The sequence below is a fragment of the Lathyrus oleraceus genome, chromosome 3 (assembly GCF_024323335.1).
Source record: "Lathyrus oleraceus cultivar Zhongwan6 chromosome 3, CAAS_Psat_ZW6_1.0, whole genome shotgun sequence".
Classification (NCBI taxonomy): domain Eukaryota; kingdom Viridiplantae; phylum Streptophyta; class Magnoliopsida; order Fabales; family Fabaceae; genus Lathyrus; species Lathyrus oleraceus.
The window spans coordinates 244,424,941-244,445,648 of record NC_066581.1 but is presented as its reverse complement, the minus strand read 5'-3'; the positions used below and the strand labels follow the sequence as shown (position 1 = coordinate 244,445,648).

Here is a 20,708-nt window from a genome sequence, read left to right as displayed (position 1 = left end):
ATTCCTGACATCCTTTTGCAAATTCGACACAGTCCTTCAGCATTGTTGGCCAATACATTCCTTATCGAAATAATAACCATTTCATTTTATGACCTGCTTGGTGTGCGCCACACGCTCCACTATGCACATTCGACAAAGCTATGTAGGCTTCATCTTCACCTAAGCATTTCAACAAGACTCCTTCTGCAGTCTTTTTGAGAAATTCGTTTCCAAAAAGTACGTAACTTAAAGCTCTGTATTTTATCTTTCTTTCTGCTTTCTGATTTGGGTCTTGTAGATAATTCTTGATAGGCTTTCTCCAATCTGCAATTCCTAAATCATCTATATTGAATATTTCAAAATTTTCTTCGTCACCGTATCCTAATCTTATTGACTCCAAATTCGATGGGGACAACTTGGTGGATACGACTCTTCCTCTGACTTCAATAGCCTCTTCTAACTTTTCCTTCGACATTTTGTATCCAGACGCCAGTTGAGCAAGATCATTCGCCTCTTGATTCTCCACCCTGGGGATGTGTCTAAAGGCCACATTGTCGAATTCCTTGAGAAGTCTATTGGCTACTACAAAGTACATGATCAAATTTTCTTTCACGCATTTATATTCTTTAGTCAACTGCTTTATCACCAGTTCGGAGTCACCCATTATTTCGACTCTTGTTGCCCCCAATTTCAACAAGATTTCAAGTCCAGCAATCAAAGCTTCATATTCAGCTTCATTATTTGAACACAGACTTTCCACTTTGTACTTGAATTTTGTTGGAATTTTGTTGGGAGAAATAATCAACATCCCAACACCAGTTCCATTCTTATGACTGGAACCGTCAAAATACAATTTCCATGGTTCTAATTCGACATACTCTACGTTCTCATCTATAGAGTGGTCAGCTATAAAATCAGCAACCACTTGTCCTTTCACAGCCTTTAAAGGCAAATATTTCAAAGAATATTTTGTTAATGCTAAAGCCTATTTTCCAATTCGACTATGTAAAATAGATTTAGATAACATATATTTTATTACGTCGAAATGGGAAGAAATGTACACATCAACAGGCTTTATATAATGCTTTAATTTCATACAAGAGAAATATACACATAAACATAGTTTTTCTATAATACTATATCTAGTTTCAGCATCATTTAGGACTCTGCTGAGATAATAGATGGCCCTTTCGACGCCATTCTCATCTTCTTGACACAGCATACTTCCTAATGTTCTGTCTGATGCCGAAATGTACAATCTCATACTTCTTTTTCTACAAGGAGACATTAGAATTGGAGGACTAGCCAGGTATTCCTTGATTTTGTCAAAGGCAGCTTGTTGTTCTTGCCCCCATGCGAAGTCTTCCTTCTTTAGTCGAAGTAGAGGAGAGAAAGCTTGCGTTTTTCCACTAAGGTTGGAGATAAATCTTCTGAGAAAGTTGATTTTCCCTAGCAGAGACTACATCCCCTTTTTTGTTGATGGCGCTTTCGCCTCCATTATGGCTTTAGCTTTGTTTTCATTTATTTCGATCCCCTTCTTGTGGACCACAAAACCTAAGAAATCATCCGCCTGCACACCAAAAGCACATTTAAGTGGATTCATTTTCAAACCAAACTTCCTCATTCTTTCAAAGGATTGTCGAAGATGATCTATATGACTTTTCCCTGAAACAGACTTAATCATAATATCGTCAATGTACACTTGCATGAAAGTTTCAATAAAGTCATGAAAAATGGAATTCATAGCCCGTTGGTAGGTTGCTCCAGCGTTCTTTAAACCAAAAGGCATTACTACCCATTCGTACGTTCCTATTGCTCCGGGACAGCGGAATGCTGTTTTAGGAACATCTTCTTTAGTGATAAAAATTTGATTATAGCCAGAGTATCCGTCTAGCATACTTAGGTACTCATGGCCTGCTGCAGAATCTATAAGCATTTCTGCCACTGGCATGGGATATTCATCCTTTGGGGTAGCCGAATTTAAGTCTCGAAAATCAATGCATACCCTAAGTTTGCCTTTTTTCTTAACTACAGGAACAATATTTGCAATCCATTCGACGTACCTGGTTGTGCGGATGAACTTGCATTTTAGAAGTCTTTCGACCTCTTCTTTTATTTTCGACAGAATTTCTGGTGCGAAGCGTCGTGGAGTCTGCTTTACTGGCTTCTTTCCTTCCATTATTGGCAGCTGCAATTCGACCAAACTTCTATCTAAACCAGGCATCTCGTCGTAATCCCATGCGAAGCAGTCTTTGAACTCTTTCAGCAACTGGACTATTTCGACCTTAAACTGGGGATCCATTTTTGCGCTTATGTAGGTTGGTCTACTTTCTGCCCCTACTCCTAAATTTATTTCTTCTAATGGATCTTGCGCCACCATCTTCTCGTTAGTTGACACTGGATCTTTTTCGAACCCCATAGGTTTGTCATCATAAATGGCGTCAAGTCTTTGGTGTTTCCATTCGCCCATTTGGTTGTTATCATGATCTTCTGCAACGTCTCTTTGGGGACATTGTTCGTTGGAATTTTCTTTGTTGGCTTCGACAGCCATATATTTTACTTCAGCCTCAAGGGCCTCTTTGAGTTTGTTTTCGGCTATGTAAGCCATAATTCTTTCGAGCGTTGATTCTTTACTCGTCATCGTCAAATTCACTTCCCCATCCTGTTGGCGCTATATGAGTAGTTCCCCACATGTAAGATTCGCCAATCACTTCTTTGTCCCACTGGAAACCATGTGTAGGATGAAGGTACATGGAGCAGTAGGCGTTGTCTGTTTCTTTTAGGTCGAACTCTGCTGGGCTGCACCGAGGTATGTGAACCAGGTTCTTGTCGAAACTTTGACTGTTGACATTGTTTACTTCTGTCATGAAATAGCTTTGATCAGCCTCAATGTTTTCGACAATCCCGTCTGGCCTCCAAATGGCTATTCGCTGATGCATTGAAGAAGGTACGGCTCCTACACCATGAATCCACTCCCTTCCAAGTAGTAGGTTGTAATTCGCCCTTGTAGTAATGACCATGAACATTGTTGGCCTTGTTATAGTTCCAACAGTCAAATTCACCTGGATAACGCCCATAGTGGTTCCTACTTTTCCTTCGTAGTTCGACAACACCATGTTATGGGGTTTTGCGTCTGAATCATCCTTCCCAATCTTCTTCAGCATGAAATGGGACATCAAATTCACTGCTTCTCTGCCATCTACCAGTATCTTGTTTACACCAACATTCTCCACCTTTCCTTTTATGAACAAAGGCTTTAAATGTGCTTTCATGGAATCATCTGGCCTTTCGAAGAAAGCATTTTGCTCTTCGACGCATCCTTTGTTCATGACGTAGTAGCAAAGGGCTTGTGTGCCATTGTTTCCTCTTCCATTTCATCTTGCTCGTCTTCGACCTCCATGACTCTATCATAATCTCTAGGGAGGACAGAAACCACATTGCAGATTACATTAAAGGACGCTTCTGAGTCAGATTCGAAGTTGTCCGTTATTTCATCGTCTTCTTGCATCTTCTCTTTCGACGCCACTGGTTCGACAATGCTGTCAGGATTGATCTGGTGGGAAGTCTCTTTTCTGCTTACTATCTGAATATTATTACTAGATTCTGCTTTATCTTTGCTGTCAGTGTCTTTTCCATTCACGCTTTTTTCTGCAGCCTCTTTTTCTGCCCTCTTCTGCCTCTGGAATCTTCTCCATTGGGATCTTGACATAGGGTTTTTTCCCTTGTAGTTTTCTGAAGGATATGGTCTTGGCTTGTGCTTTTCCATTTCCTTCTTGCCTTCCATCGAAGCGCCTCTCTGAACCTCAAATTTTCTCCATTTTTTCTGCCCTTGGGCATCTCTAATGGGTTGAACCCATTTGTCATCTGTTGCTTTGTTAGATGGTTTGTAAGTGTTATGGTGTCTTTCTCCATGCCTCCATTGATGATGATCACTTCTCCTTGGGTCATATCTTGTTATCCCCCAATTCTCTTTCCTCTTGGCTTTATCCACTGCTTCTAGATTGGTTGTTGCCTTCCTGTCGAAGATTGCACTGCAGCGTGGGCATAACATCACTTCGGTCCTCATCTTTTGGCACCTCTTGATGAATTCCACGAGATTTTCCTCTTCTTTAGGATATGCCATCCTTTGGTACTCCTTTCGACGATGATCTTCACCTACTTCAGCTTGGTCTCTCTGAGATACTTCCACCATATTTACCCCAACATTTCGTTCGTCAGCAATGCTCAATTCGTTCATTTTCCTAATGAGTCTTTCTTCTTCGACTTCGACATCTCTTGGTATCTGGTCGAACTCCTTTTCTGGGCAGCAACACCAAGATATGTTCCTGGGACTATGTTTGCAACAACACTTGTTCCAATTTCTTTTGGGGTCCTCCGTTATCTTGTGCAGGATTCCACTGGTCACGGGCTTCATAGGACCATTCACAGCTTCTGCTTTGATTCTTGTGACTTCTTCACTGAAAGGTCCCATAGTGTTGACACAGTTTACGACATCACCTGTCTTCATTTGATCAGAATCAAGGCCTTCAGTAGCCTTGTTTTCAACAGTGAGGTCTTCAGTGACCTTCTTTTTGGTAATAGGGAGATTCTCAATTGTCTCAAATGTTTTTTCATTGTTGCTCAAAGGTACATCTCCCCAACCGGTTGGTTGGATTGTGTTGATGTCGATATGAGAGCTTGCCGGCGCATTGTATTTCACGAGATAATCGTACTTCCCACTTGGCTGTCCCAAGCAGTCCCAATTCTCTTCTTGTCGAACCATAACATCTTCAGCAGTATCGTCACTGTCCTTTTTGTTAAAACCTTCAGTAGTTTCCATCTTTTTCTGGTCGCCAAAGCCTTCAGTAACTTCAATTTCGTTCTGGTTTGCGAGATCATCAGCAATCTCAACCATGTTGATATTTGTGTCGAAACCTCCAGCAGTTTCCACCATTTCGAGATTGCCATCAAGAGCAATTTCAACCTCCACCAAGTTCACAATGGATGGTTCATCGTAATGGGCTTCAACTGGCTGCATGGGATTCAAATCAATCCTCATCTGTTGTTTTGGCTTATCACCAAACTTCAGCCTTTCGTCACGGATAGCATTTTGAACGAGATCCCTGAAAAGGAAACAACGAGACGTTTTATGGCCCAAAAAATTATGGTATTTACAAAAACCTCTCTTTTTCTGTTGTTCCATAGGCGGTTCTTTAGTGCCTGGTGGTTTTATTAATTGACCATCTTTAACCAATAAATCGAAAATTTCATCACATTTGGTGATGTCGAACGTGTAAGTTCTTTTGGGGAACTTATCATTGGTTTCGACTGGGTTTCCGTTCGACGGAGTTAGTACTTTACACGAATAAGGTGGGCCTTGCTTTAGTTCTGCTAAGTCAATCTCTTGTTCGTCAAAGTTACTTGGTTCGTTTTCGTCGTATTCATCATTTTGACAAGCCGCTACATAGGCCACCCTTTCATTTTTGTTCTTATTTGCTCTGAATTTTTCGTCTCTTAACCTTTCGACTTGTCTCACCCTATCTGCTAATTGCGCCATATCCCTTAGATACTGGGTGTCTAGTTTCTTTCTTATAGAATAATCTAGTCCCCCTGCGGTCATTTCGACTAACTCATATTCTGGCACCGGAGTGAAACATCTAGCCTTTAGCAATCTGAACCTATTTAAATAATCATCTATTGGTTCTGAGTGTTTTCTCTTAACACTGGCTAATTCCTTCAGACTTATTTTGGTTTGTCCCATGTAAAATTGTTCATGGAATAACCTCTCTAATTGGGTCCACGTATACACTGAGTTTGCAGGCAAAGATGTAAACCAAATAAACGCGTTTTTTTGTCAAGGAACTAGGGAAGTATTTTATTTTCAAATTTTCATTACGGGCTATCTCTCCTGCTTCGATCAGATAACGTGCTACATGTTCTATGGTGGACTCACTAGTATCCCCTGAGAACTTGGTGAACTTAGGAACTTTCCATCTTGGGGGCAATTCCTCTTGCAGAATATACTCCGATAGTGGGGAAGCGTAACTGGGCCTTTGTAATCCCATGTTCACCCCATTTTGTGCCATTATCGTTTCGACCATGGCCGCTAAATTGTTTTCGACAGGCAAGTGATTATACCGGATTCGCTGTTGCAACACAGCATCCGCGTCTTGGCCTCTCTGGATAACTATCCTTCTAGGCTCTTGTGGAACAGGGATTTCGACACGAGGCTGTTCGACCACATCCTCTTGGTTTCTGACGTTTGTCTGAGGATTGTCTAACGATATTTGATTTATCGTAGGCTCTTCCTGGACCGCTACCGCTGGGTTCTGAACCACTTGTTCTCTGTGTCGAGTTTGAGGGACCCCAAAAAAGTCCGCAATGCGCGTCATTTGCGCTGCCAACAATTGGTTTGTTTGGGTGGTGTTTTGTATTAGAGGATTGAACACCTCCCCCATTTGTTGTGTCAACATTTGGACCATATCATGATTACTCTCGTCCATTTTTTGTCTAATTACTTGCGCCGAATTATTTGTTATCGCTGGCATGTAAAGTGGTTGTTGGTTTAGTCTATTCATGTTTCCGCCATATCCTGACCCTTGTAAAGGTGAAGACATATTGGCCATAGAATCAGAATATACTACCGGGGAATTGTGTAAATTTGCCATTACCGAAGTTGGCATTCCAAATGGTTATTCCCTACCAGGCAGAGGCATGGTGAAATTCGTCACAAAAGGCCTAGAAGTGTTTCCCATAGGAGGAGGCGTCCCAATAGGCATTTGTTGCGCCCTAATGGACGAACTAGGCGCATTTTGCGAAATTGAAACCGCTGGTATTGACCCTGTTGACGAAGGCACAGCCTCTGACACAGGGACTAATCCCACATTTCCTCCTGTCGAAGGGATAGGGTTGGATACTGGGATGGCTTCACTTGGATTGGGATTATTTGGATTATTTGGCTGACTCGCCATTTTTCTTACTCTTGTTCTCTTAGGTCTTTCTACGTCAGATACGGCTAATTTACCGCTTCTTAGTCTCATGCAACGAAGAAAAAACCTTGACTAACGCTTATCTAAGTTTTAGATTTCTGCACTGTCCCACTGGGCGTGCCAATTTGTTCGTTGTCGATTTTGGCGAACAACCTCTGGTTTTCCAAAACTTGTCGAATTGGGTTACTTGCAGGATCAACCACACAAATCCTAGGACATGTGCAAATCTAAATAACTTTGTAAATCTCTAGAACAACTTTTGTATCTTTCATTATATTCACTAAGTCTTTCGTGTCGAAAGGTATTGATAACAAATGCTTAAATAAAAGTAAACTTAACAAGATTAAGATAAAATGGCGGAATATGACTGACAAAGTATAAAGTGTCGAAAAGGAAATGCAGAAAGATAAATGACTGGTAAATGTAAAGGAAAATTGGTAAAGAACTTTGAATTTTATAAGATAAAACTTTGAAAGAATTGGTGTTTGTTTACACGTACATGTTCCAAATATGACTCTTTTCTCTCACACAGGTACTTTGAGTATTTGCAGGAATTTTGTACAAGTTTTCACACACTTTTTTCTGATAACAACTATCCTATTTATATACAAACAAAATAACTGTTACTAACGAACAAATCCTAAAACTGTGACACTTGGCTTTCTTCCTTTCGCCAGATGCTTCCACGCGTCTTCTGCCAAACGTCACAACTATTTTAAATTTAAAGTTTCACTTTATGTCGAAATGACGTCTCTCTCCAGACTTTGTCGAATTGTCAAAATACTGTAACATCATCCATGCCTGTCAAAGACGTCTTTCCATCTGCAAATATCACTTTGTCGAACCATCATTTTGTCGAAGTGTCGAACAACACTCATCAACTAAACTGTTAATCTCATGACGTCATTTGTCGAAAGAATCATTCTGCATACTAAATCTCATGGTGTCAAAAATGCATGTATACAAAAACATGATATTGACTACATTAATAAGTGTGACAAATGCTAGAAACACTCAAACCAACATCACACCCCGACCAAAGTTTTTAATTTATAACCTTCCCCATAACCATTTTATTAGTGGGGTGTGTACATCCTAGGTCATTTCCCCTTGGCGCCAGGGTAGTTGAAACTCCTACCCGTGGGTGTAGATTATCTCACCAAATGGATGGAGGCAAAGGCAATATCTAGTATCGCAGCGGAAAGAGTAAGGCACTTTTTCTATAAGCGAATAATTTTTAGATTCAGGTTTCCCAAGTGCATTTTCTCAGACAATGGAACTCAGTTCTCCAGCTCCATAGTGGTATAATTCTTCCATCAACTTGAGATTCAAAATAAATTTCTCTTAGTCGTGCATCGCCAAGCCAATGGACAGACTGAGTAGGCCAACATGATCATCTTCGAAGAATCTTGATGAGGTAAAGGGCCTTTGATCAAAACATTTACATGAGGCATGCCCACTATGTAATTTATTATTAACTAAGTTCATCATACTCTCTATCTCTCGCCTACGATGTCTCCCACCTCCCGTTTAAAAATATCGCTCTTGAAAGCCACAATTTTATGGTTATATCATATGACACCTCACCATACCACTAAAGAGATACAAAATTTACGAGAGGAACAAAGTTCCAAAAACAACTCACCAAAATCATAAAGTTCCTTTAATAAAAAAAAGCTCAAAGTGGTAACAATACATTAACTAAGACCATCATCTTCCTTGTCGACTATCTGTCCCTCTCGGACGACCTTGAACAAATCAAACTTGACCATTTGCATGAGTAAACACGCCTCAATCACGTCTCCCTTACAAGCCTCGTACTTGAGGGACCGTGTACTAGAATATCATACCTTAATCACTTCTCATTTACATGTCTCGTACTCGAGGGACTGTGGAGTGGAATGTCATGCCTTAATCAATTCACCATTATTGACTTCGTGCTTAAGGGATTGTGGACTGCGATATCTTCAATAGAATCCCAAAGGCCTTTACACACCAACTTTCCAACATTTAAGTAACAAGGCGAGTACCTAGGTAGTGGAGGGAGAGGTCACATGACGAGCATGTGATCCATCCCGACCCAGTCTCTCTCATGGAGGAACTAGTGAGCCACGCCCCAAGCAAGTGGAATAAGAATCCATCAAGGAATAACTTTAGTTTGGGTTAGAGTGATGCCACTTCCAACATAATAGGGTGACTCACCCCAATCATTTCTTAATCGAGGCATACCCATGAGACGTGTGACCGACTTTGTAAGCGGAAGACCCAATTTTCCCACAGGCTCCTCCATTAGAGTTAAGTCTACAAATAGTCAGCTAGACAATTGAAAAAACCATTCACTTTTTACATGTCTGAACAAAATAAGTTCTCTTGTGGACCTTATCGCAAACAAGGTAGCATTTATTGTACTTACTGCAAGTACCAACACCAAGCTAAGAAGATGAACAAGCATGGATCCTAGAAAAAAAATGCAAAAGCTTTCATAGATCTTCTGAGATTATGTTCATGGAAGATGAAATTTAATCAAATGCAACCTATAATTCCAAATAAGTCAATCTTAGCGTTTTTTTTTATAAAAAATGAATATAAAGGACTACATTGATTAACAACAATGTATCTAAGAGACCTAACAGTAATGTTTATTAATAAGGGGGCAACTTATAAAATGAAACCTTTTTTTGTTGTAATTTTTTACAAGAAAAAAGTAGCATTATCTTTTAAGAAAAACTTGAGTTATACTCCCATTCATTCTAAGTTAAAATACCAGATACAAACTTGGGATGCCAAAGAAGCATGACTTACACATATGAAAGCATATGCTTCCTTCACCACCTTTTTTTTCGTATTTTTCAAAACAAAACAAAAGATCTCAAGAGATTGAATTCATTGTGTACGCATTGTGAATCCTAGAGCTTTGAAAAGGTTTAGACCAAAACATGCCCAAGAAAATTATCAGAGATTTGCTAGAAAAATATCATTGTACACTGCTAATAAAAATGTATGCCAAATGTTAAAAATCAACCTTCCACACTCTCAATGTCTTTCATTTTAATGAATATATAGAGTTCAAGATGATAGCTACTGAAAATAAATAGCCTTAGTAGGTTCGGTAGTAAGGCCAAACCCAAATGGAAAAAGAGGATCATAATGAGCATCTCCAACATTCATTGGAAGTTGATCAACACTTTTGAACCATGTTATTGGAAGCTTTCCTGTGAAACCATACTCACCAAACAAAACATCAGCCACACCTTGTCCTTCACTACCTGGTAGCCAACCAGCAACAACTGCATCCATCAAACCAACATACGGTTCGATAACCAAAGGCCGTCCGGAGATAATCACAACCGCACATTCTAAAGCTCCACAGACATTTGTTATCGTCTCGGGACCAGGGTTTGGGATTGTTAAGTTCATGTTGTCACCATGACTTTCAGCATAAGGTTTCTCTCCTACTACGACTATAGCGTAGGAAAATCCATTGGATTTAACAAATTCTATATCAGGGTTCTCCTCGTAGATCACTACCGTCTCTGGATCAACCGTGTTCTTTATAGCATCGAGAATTGTAGTCCCTGATCATATCAAGAATGTTCACAAGAATAAGAAGGGCCGATGATAACTACTAGTTATGATTAAAATCAAACATTTTTAATGATCTAACGAATATGTCTGGTCGACATTGTACGACGTTTTTATAGCGACCGTACATATCAATCAAAATGAATCATACCTTCGAGAATATCGTTGCCACTGACTCCTTGCCATTCAATGGTCCAGCCACCACACTGATATCCTAGATTATTTGCATGGCTTCCGGCCACAAGTATTTTCGGAGCCTTTTTAGGAAGAGGTAGCAAAGGCTTTTCATCAGATTTGCCATTTTTTAGAAGGACCATGGATTTCCTTACAGCTTCTCTAGCAAGTTCTCTATGTTCCTGTTCAAAATTTCAATAAGCATAAAAGAGATGATTGCAGGGTGATCTTTATAAAATTATAACTTATATCTAGTTGTTAACTTAATGAAGCTAAAGGAAAATAGCAAACCTTAGTCCCAAGATAATTAACCAAACTATAATCAGCAAAAGGGTTCTCAAAAATTCCCATCATGAATTTAACGCGCAAAATTCTTCTCACAGCATCATCAATTCGACTCATAGGAATGACTTCATTTTTCACCAATGTTGTTAGACCGTCAATGAATTCCTTGTAAAACTTTGGAACCATGAACTGCAATGCTAACCCAAGCAAAATTTGTTAAAAGTAATAAAATGTTTCCTCATTGTATACTTCGGGCCTAAACTACCATGTCAATGCCGGCGGAGACTCCTGCTTTAAGTGAATAAGTGCAGTCTGCACGATGCGGAGTGGTGATCCTGTCAATACCCTCATAATCTGAAATGACAAAGCCCTGTCATAATTGAAGAAAATGTTAAGAGGTTAGTATTTGAAATTTTACATACATGATAATCTCGAGTTTTCAATGAACAAATTATTTTTACCTGGAAATGGAGAGTATTTTTGAGGAAACCAGTAATAAGGTCATGATGAGCATGCATTTTTACATCATTCCAACTTGAGTAAGATAACATGACAGTTGCCACACCCTTGCTAATGGCGCTTAAGTAGCCTGGCATGTGAATTTCCATCAATCCATTTCGATCTATAACAGTATTACTCCCATCAATCCCATTGATTGTTCCACCATCACCAACGTAGTGCTTAGCACAAGCTAGAACCTTTTCTCTGTCCAGCAGTACAAGAGCATTTCAGAAACTTAACACTCTAACAAAGCCAAAATCAATAGCATGACACTGACACATCGACACGACTAATAATTGTTTTGTTTTCTAGACGCTTACTTTCCAGCAATAAAAGGAACACCATTTAGCATATTATCAGGGATGTCCCCTTGCAATCCTGATATGATTTCAGTCATAGCTTGAACTACTTTAGGATCTTCGCTGTAGCTTTCATAACACCGACCCCATCTTGGATCTCTACAGACCTATCAAGAAATATAAAACAACGCTAAAATCTCAGTATAATGATAGCATTAGAAGTTGGAGACATTTACTTACTGCTACACATGGTGCATAAGCATACTGAATTCCTGTTGCTCTAACTTCAAGTGCGGTTGCAGCTCCAATTCTCTTGACTAGTTCAGGATCCCTGGCAGCAAAATTGAAATATCCATGATCATCATTTATAAGAACAACACTATTATTGACTTGAATAAGCAATAGAATAATTACCTTGTAGCTCCAAGGCCAATATTGTGAGGAAAAATAGTTGCGTTGTAAACGGTGTTGTGGCCATGAATAGCATCAATCCCATAAAAAATTGGAATTCCAAGCCTTGTTGATAAAGCATCCTTCTGAAATTCATTCAACATATCAATCCAGTTTTCAGCAGAAGCCTTTGGAACTGGAACACTCCCTCCCTCGCTCAAAACACTCCCTAATCAAAAGTTAATTATTTAGCATTAGTGCCTAATTGAATCAATATAGTTACGCTCTGAAAAAATATTATCTTAACCTATGAAATAGTTTTTGACCACATTGTCAGATGCGCACTTGCGCTCAATCTGTAACATTTGACCGATTTTCTCCTCGAGATTCATCCGGTTAAGAAGATCCTCAACCCTAACTTCATTTGATTCTTTAGGGTTCTTGTATTTCATCATGTCTTCTGCCTCCAATAAACCAGTCCAATTAGTCAATAGCCAAAACCCTAACAAAAAGAAGGGAAAGTTAGCTATTTTAGTACCTCCTATGTACTGAATCTAACTCAACAGGCTTTGTAAAACTCTGATCATAGAAATGAGGTTCATTATCATTATGCAATACAATGAAGAACACAAATGCCACTATGCATAGAATGCAGTAACAACCATCATCACCAAATGCTGAAACGGATGAAATAAATTTTAGGTGAAATCGTAGAGATTTGAGAGTCGAATAAGAAAATATTAATAATAGCCCGCCTAATCATTGTAACAAGTGGGGGACATGAATTACCTTGGAAACAAATCCAATTCAAAAAAAATATTAAAAAAAAATTATTTACTTTTGAGTGTTATTTTAAAATTATTCCTAATTATTTATTATATAAAAAAAAAGTTAAATAAACTAATGAAAAATTAAGAATAAAAAAAAATCATTGTTTAAAAAAAATGAAATTAAAAGAAGCCGTCGATAACAAAGTAAGATCGTTGGGGATATAATAAAAATATCATTAAAGATAATGTAATAAAATATAGAAGTGAAAGAGAAAGAAAACATTTTTGTATAATCTCTATTACAATTGGGTAATATTTTTCTATTTTTAGATGACAATGTAGGTACCCATTCAAACTATTAGTTAGGTATCAAGTGAGATCTAACCAACCAAGTAATCTTTATGTCATCTTTATAGATTGCGACATAATTTTGACAAATCAAATGACAACCGGTTATTGTGCAAGAGTTTTCATGATTCATCGAGAGAATTATGATCACTATTACAAGTATATTCAATAGTTTAGTCAACAATTGATGAATGAGTTTTATGATTCTCTCTCTTGAGCATTTTAATCTTTCAAATTCTATCATTTAAATTATTTATTTTTTATTTTATTTTTAAATATATGGTTCAAATGCAAATATATTTTATGGAATAGATCTACTCTCTTGTTTTATACATAAATCAACTCGTTCAATAAATAAAAAAAGTTAATTTTATTTATTGTATTCACTAAAAATACAATAGTTTAGAAAATTTGCTCACATACATAGGAATTGTAAGAGATTCTATGTTTTTTTAGTGATCGATTCTACCCAACTCTAAGATTGGGGTTTTAATATAAGACTCCTTGGGTCGGGGTAGAAAGTCAATGAAACTATTTGCCTAATTTCCGATCAAAAACTTGTTAGTAGAGGAAGTTTCATTCTTTCTCAAATCTTGGGAGAGATAAGTTTCCCTCAGGTCGATATTTCCATACCGTTATTCCTTGGACACCTCGCATGTCACGTGTGTTAAATGAGTCAGATCATGGATTTCAACTTGGGTGAGGTGATCGAAGCTCAATCAGGCAACCTGTAATGCGCTTTGTAACATCCTGAAATTTGATTAATCTATTTAATCAGATTAATCGTCTTTTTTATTTAATTAATTGGTATTTAGTATGCTTTAATCAAATAAGTATAGTGAGTTGTATGTGTATGAGGGACCTTGATGGGGTGTAGTGAGAGCCTTGGTAGAGTGGTAGAAGGATTAGAATAATTAAAAATAATTAGAATTATAGTTATTTTGATTAATAATTAAAATAAATTAGAAAAGAAGATTTTTGAGTGGAAAGTAGGAAATTAGAGAATATGAGGGGAGTGGTGAAAGTTGTAACATAAGTTCAGCCTTAGTATAATTTTAAGAGATTAAAAATTAGGTTAGAGATAAATAGTGGTTAGTAGAATTTTGGCGAAAAAGAGTGTCGCGTCACAAAAAATACTCTGGCATCGCACACTCGAAATACAATAGAGTTGCCACTGAATTTTATTTATTCTAATAGAAAGGAAAAATATCAAGTCCATTATTCAAGGGGGGTATTAATATTTCTCACATTCGTTGTACTCAACGAGAACCATTTTGATTGTTCTTTGCGCGGATTGATGTTATTATCTAAAGGTTACTTGCGATTAGTTTTAATTAAGGGAAAAATAATTTTTTTAATTTATGTGATCACCAAGATTTCGAAATCATGTGTCTATGTATTCCCATAATGCAATGAGAAAATTAAAGTTCCATAGTTAATGGGGTAAAAAAATAAGTATTTGTTGGTTGATTTTAGGGAACGATGTTATAATCATATCCTAGAAGTATTTTAATGTTAGTTGTTTTGATCCTGGTTTGGATGCTCTAAGTTGTTAGTCTGACTGTTAAGGAATGTATTATAACAATTCTTTTATTTAAAGGAATTGTTGTTTGGATAAAGAATTGAAAAAGCGGTGTTTGGACCAAGGAAAAGGAATTAAATATGGTGTCTGAACTAAGAACTGAAGTTAAAAGTGGTGTCTTAACCAAGAACTGAAATTGTAAAAGTGGCGTCTTAACCAATGACAGAAATTGTAAAAGTGGTGTCATAACAAAGAACTGAAATTGAAGGTGATTAACTAAAAGATATGTGTTTTAACTAAGCGATGGTGATTAATCCACAAAGAGGTGTTTTAACCAAGAGATGGTGATTAACTCCAAGAGAGGTGTTTTAACCAAGAGATGATGATTAACCCAAAGAGAGGTGTTTTAACCAAGATATGATGTTTAACTCAAAAAAAAGTGTTTTAACCAAGAGATGGTGTTTAACACAAAAAAAGGTGTTTTAACTAAGAGATTGTGTTTAACCCAAAGAGAGGTGTTTTAACCAAGAGATGGTGATTAATCCAAAGAGAGTTGTTTTAACTAATAAATGGTGATTAACCCAAAGAGAGGTGTTTTAACCAAGAGATGATGTTTAACCCAAAGAGGTTGGTGTTTTAACCAAGGAGTTGAGAGAGAAAGAATATGAAATATCTTTGATGTTGGTTGTAATTGATTTTAGTCCAAAGACGAATGTTGAAAATTGTCTTGATTTGAATTGCACTAAAGTCTATGAGTGAATGTGAATACTTTGAACAACTATATCATGTGTCTCGTATCCAAAGGTATTCAGAATGAGGATAGGAATGTTTCATCTCATTTTTTTCCATTTTTTAAGGCTCGTGACGTACAATTCACATCATATTTATTAAGTGTTTTAGTTTATACTTGACGTTGGATCAAATTATTTGCAAAAAGAGGCTTTAATCTTGAATGTACTAAGAGAGAGATATGCTTGAAAGAAAGAGATATGATACCAAGATGGGGAATGAAGCTTGATGTTGTCATGCATTTATTGGCCTATCTTTCTAGGGTAATAAAATGAGAATTACAAAAGAGTTTTAGTCTTATATGGATGAGAAAATGACATGGTGAAATTGTGGTATCAAATGAGAATAATTCCTAATATTGTCATGCATTTAATCAATTAATCAATCAAAAGAATTAATTAAATGACTAAACAAAAAAAGGAAGATGAATCACATAGCAATTGAATTACTTCAAGTTAAAAACTAAAATTAAACTAATTAAAATTAGTTGCCAAAATTTATCACTTGAAAGTTAATTCATCTTGATTAGCAAAATTAATCACCTAAAAAATAAAAGTTAGTCACATAATGTTGCTAATAAAAAAATGAATAAAAGGACAAAATGAGTCAAACAAAAGCATATAATTATTTCTCTCATTTAAACTCATTACCAATTAAACTAGGACATATAGTAAAATAAAAAAGTTGTTTAAATGTTGATAGTTTGTCAAGTGCTTAAGTAATATTCATATAATTACTACTATATAATTACATACGTGCTTCTATGACTCACGTTATTAGCAACATATATATATATATATATATATATATATATATATATATATATATATATATATATATATATATATATATATATATATATATATATATATATATATATATATATATATATATATATATATATATATATATATATATATATATATATATATATATATATATCACTCACAAAATAGAAATATAAAACTCAGTATGAATAATTGAAGAAAAATAGGAACAAACATTATGTACATACGACTCAATTGGAATTTTATGAGTTCAGATTTTTTTTGCATTTAGTGCAAAATTTTCCGCATGTAGTGCATAATTTTTACGGGTGCAGTGCAGAATTTTCCGATTTAGTGTAGAATTTTTTGCGTGTAGTGCAGAATTTTTGGTGTAGAACTTTCTAGTTTAGTCCATATGTTTCCGCGTGTCATGCAAAAAAAATTTCGCGCAATTCAGTCCCGATTTAATGGTTCTCGTTCCTGCATTGTTTTATATAAACTTTTATTTGAACACAACAAAGAGCAATCATATAACTCTATAATGATAAGTGAGATGAGAATTTGTCGATGAAATTGAAGAAAAATATAGATTTCGCTATTGTGCGCAAGGTGCTCGATATAATGTTTCAACCTATTCAAAAACGGTAATGTAAAATGCAGAAAAGATAGGTGAAATATTTTATTGACGGAGCGAAGGTTTTCCCCGGTTAGTGTTGAGAATCATTGACAAATTTGCCGACGAGAAACCCGAAAAAATTCAAAGTAAGCTCCTTTAGTCCAATTAATTTTCAAGCTTTTGATGAACATATGATTATGGATGATAATGATTACTCTTGAATGGAAAGCTTTGGTAAATTATTGTTGAATATTGATGATGCTTGAAACTTTATTGAATTAAACTTTAGATGATGAATATGTTGATGAATTTTTGATTGGTAAATATATGATAAAAAGGTTAAATCTTTGATAGATGTTGATCCAAGCCCTTGAATTCTTGATAGAAGTAATACAAAATTATGTTAATGGTGATGGAAATATTGCATTTTGAATGAGTTTAAAATGAAGATGGTTATGGAAAAATGGTAGGGGTTTATGCTCAATTGAGTGGAGTTTTAAGTGATGAAACTCCATCAACTTGGTTATGAGATTTTAGGTGATGGTGAGGAATTTTGACATAATAATTTTGCTATGAATTCATGGTTTTTATGCTTGAAGAATGATGAAAAATAGTAAGTTTTTATAATTTTTCAAAAGAAGTGGGTGATTATGGATGGAATGATTTTAGCCCTCGGATAGTGATCCTAGGGAGAATCTTATCAAGGATTAAGAATGCTCCCCAAAATGGTAGTTATGATATGTGTTAGTTTGAAAGTTAGTAGTTGACTAAAGTTTGATTTGACCTAGATAGTTTATGGGTAGTGAAGTAATTAAAGGTTTTGTGAGGAATGAAGATTCTTGGATTGTGATCCAACTAAGAGATTTATCAAAAGTTGGAAATTAATTTAAGTTTTAGTTGCAGATCACTACTTCCAATCCTAGGATTTATTTTCATGAATGACTATGATTGAATAGAGATTTGGTTGGAAATAGAAGTTGGAATTTGTGTTAGTTTGGTAGTTATGATAGTTAAGGGTTAATTATGTAATTAAATGGTTGTGAATACATAGATAGTTAGAGACAAATGATGCTTGATTTTTACAAAAGTACCAAGTTGGAATGTAAGATAGAAGGTCATTGGTGATTATGCATGAAACTTGGAATTTTTGAATGCTTTTGACTTTGATTTTTTTGCCACTTTTGCCATAATTTTTTGGTGACTTATTCCATGACTTTAAGTGCTTTTGAGAAGTGATTTTACATTGAAAAAGTGAACTTTTGAATGGTGTAAACTTATGGATCAAATTCTGACTTTTTGAGCATGAATCAATGTTGGAAAATGTTGAAAAAATTTGTATTGAATTTGAGGAATAGTGCAGAATTTTTGTGAAGTAGTGCAGATTTTTTTTTGAGTTTTCCATAGCATTTTGATGATTTTAATACATGATATGAATCTCTAACTTGGTGTAACTTCTTTCTTGTAGCAAAGTGAGCATTGTGGTGGAAGAATGAACTTAAGGGGACACCAGAGAATGAAGAAAAAACCATGAAAATGGAGCTTGATGGAAGATGAAATCTTGAGTTGTTGGAAATTAGCATTTGTAACATAATAATTGAATAATTGATTTTTGATGAATAATGATTAATTATTTGGTCAAATGTTTGTAGAATAGGTCTAGGAAAATTCAGGAGTCAATGGTGAATAATTGACCAAAAAGTCAACTATACAAAAATTTGTAGTTTTTTTTTTGTAATTGATATCTTTCCTTGTAATAAAGCTTATGATGCTTGTAATGTATTTCAATTACTCATGAGTGAAGATATTCCTTTTATTTCTAAAAAGTCAACAAAAGTCAAAACATGGTCAAAGTAAAAAAAATAAGGAAATAGTCAACAATGATTAATGTTGACAACGATTCAAAGTCAATAACATCCAATTAATGATAAAAATTCAATAATAATTAAAAGTCAATGGTAATGATAAAGTTAACAATTATGATAAAAGTAAATGCGTGGAAAATACATTAATGGTAAATGTCAATATTAGCCATAGTATGGTTAACAATATTGAAATGATCAAAGTCAATCGATAGTCAACTATAAGTCATAAACTAACAAAATATAAAGATTAACGGAGAACCTTTGAACCATTAAGTAAAATGAAATGTAAGGTAGACTAGATGAAACTTTTTATGGTGTATCAGATAAGTCTAGCTTGAGCAAGAAAAGAAAAAAAATAAAAATGGAAAAAAATGGGGGAAAATTGGGGTATGACAAAGAGTACATGAAAACAAAACTAGGAGAAAAGAGGCAAGGTAAGGTTAGGGCTTGAAGAGGGAAGAACAACCTTGATCCAAATCTGAATTTTTCAAGCAATCTAAGGTAATGGGAGAAAGAGATTTAATATGGGTGTATAACATGAAGGGTAAAAAAGATAAGTCCTTACTCTCTTTATGGATTGTATGAACTGTTCATAGATTATTGTTGATGTATGTAATTCTAGAATTTGATGATTAAATGTATATTTATCTAATTTTCGTGACTGAATTTATGCATGTATGGTTCTATTTATATATGTATGCTTGTGTGCCATTGTTGGAATTGTTGAAAGTATGAGCATGAACATGAATTGATAAAATTGAATGATTAATTTGTATGATTCTTTGAATTAGCATGTTAGAATGATATTAATACATGTGATATACTTTTCTGGATGTGTTGAGATGATTGGGGTTTAAATATGGAGTTCAAGGGGACTCCCTTGGAATAAATGCAATTTTTGCCTTCAGGTGGAGGGTGACGGGCATCACCCAGATGGCAGTTGCCACACCCTTGCTAATGGCGCTTAAGTAGCCTCGCATGTGAATTTCCAACAATCCATTTCGATCTATAATAGTATTACTCTCATCAATCCCATTGATTGTTCCATCATCACCGACATAGTGCTTAGCACAAGCTAGAACCTTTTCTCTGTTCAACAGTACAAGAGCATTTCAGAAACTTAACACTCTAACAAAGCCAAAATCAATAGCATGACACTGACACATCGACACGACTAATAATTGTTTTGTTTTCTAGACGCTTACTTTCCAGCAATAAAAGGAACACCCTTAGCATATTATCAGGGATGTCCCCTTGCAATCCTTATATGATTTCAGTCGTAGCTTAAACTACTTTAGGATCTTCGTTGTAGCTTTCATAACACCGACCCCATCTTGGATCTCTACAGACCTATCAAGAAATATAAAACAACGCTAAAATCTCAGTATAATGATAACATTAGAAGTTGGAGACATTTACTTACTGCTACACATGGTGCATAAGCATACTGAATTCCTGTTGCTCTAACTTCAAGTGCGGTTGCAGCTCCAATTCTCTTGACTAGTTCAGGATCCCTGGCAGTAAAATTGAAATATCCATGATCATCATTTATAAGAACAACACTATTATTGACTTGAATAAGCAATAGAATAATTACCTTGTAGCTCCAAGGTAAATATTGTGAGGAAAAATAGTTGCATTGTAAACGGTGTTGTGGCCATGAATAGCATCAATCCCATAAAAAACTGGAATTCCAAGCCTTGTTGATAAAGCATCCTTCTGAAATTCATTCAACATATAAATCCAGTTTTCAGCAAAAGCCTTTGGAACTGGAATACTCCCTCCCTCGCTCAAAACACTCCCTAATCAAAAGTTAATTATTTAGAAGTAGTTCCTAATTGAATTAATATAATTGC

General features: G+C 35.8%; 2 protein-coding genes and 1 pseudogene across 4 annotated transcripts; all 3 read right to left on the bottom strand.

The window, feature by feature from the left end:
- Positions 1-551: 551 nt before the first annotated feature.
- Positions 552-3,308, bottom strand: LOC127130670 (uncharacterized). The gene is made up of 3 exons (XM_051059639.1): positions 2,799-3,308; positions 858-964; positions 552-561 (listed from the first exon to the last, which is right to left on the bottom strand). Exons 1-3 carry the CDS (start codon positions 3,306-3,308, stop codon positions 552-554), a joined length of 627 nt encoding a protein of 208 aa, XP_050915596.1.
- A 6,649-nt stretch (positions 3,309-9,957) lies between these two features.
- On the bottom strand, positions 9,958-12,968 carry LOC127126626 (uncharacterized). Of its 3 annotated transcripts, none has more exons than XM_051055583.1 (10): positions 12,841-12,968; positions 12,486-12,680; positions 12,203-12,407; positions 12,029-12,119; positions 11,810-11,955; positions 11,450-11,693; positions 11,254-11,358; positions 10,995-11,177; positions 10,681-10,885; positions 9,958-10,522 (listed from the first exon to the last, which is right to left on the bottom strand). In XM_051055583.1, the coding sequence occupies exons 2-10, from the start codon at positions 12,631-12,633 to the stop codon at positions 10,026-10,028; spliced, it is 1,824 nt and encodes a 607-aa protein (XP_050911540.1). In that variant the 5' UTR covers positions 12,634-12,680; positions 12,841-12,968; the 3' UTR covers positions 9,958-10,025. The 3 variants fall into 3 exon arrangements, with proteins under 3 accessions (XP_050911540.1, XP_050911541.1, XP_050911539.1); XM_051055584.1 differs by having other exon boundaries at positions 12,486-12,638; positions 12,717-12,955; XM_051055582.1 differs by having other exon boundaries at positions 12,797-12,939.
- A 6,750-nt stretch (positions 12,969-19,718) lies between these two features.
- Positions 19,719-20,708, bottom strand: part of LOC127130669 (uncharacterized) — a 58,696-nt pseudogene continuing 57,706 nt past the window's right edge.

What these genes read in the sequence shown, in the direction of transcription:
- LOC127130670 (XM_051059639.1), bottom strand. Translation starts at nt 3,308, where the DNA reads ATGAACAAAGGATGCGTCGAAGAGCAAAATGCTTTCTTCGAAAGGCCA. An exon ending in AAAGTTTCGACAAGAACCTG is followed by an intron (nt 965 to 2,798) that starts GTTCACATACCT and finishes ATTGGAAAATAG; the next exon opens with GCTTTAGCATTAACAAAATA.
- LOC127126626 (XM_051055582.1), bottom strand. Translation starts at nt 12,824, where the DNA reads ATGCATAGTGGCATTTGTGTTCTTCATT. An exon ending in AAAATACTCTCCATTTCCAG is followed by an intron (nt 11,359 to 11,449) that starts GTAAAAATAATT and finishes CAATTATGACAG; the next exon opens with GGCTTTGTCATTTCAGATTA. An exon ending in TGGCAACGATATTCTCGAAG is followed by an intron (nt 10,523 to 10,680) that starts GTATGATTCATT and finishes TGATATGATCAG; the next exon opens with GGACTACAATTCTCGATGCT.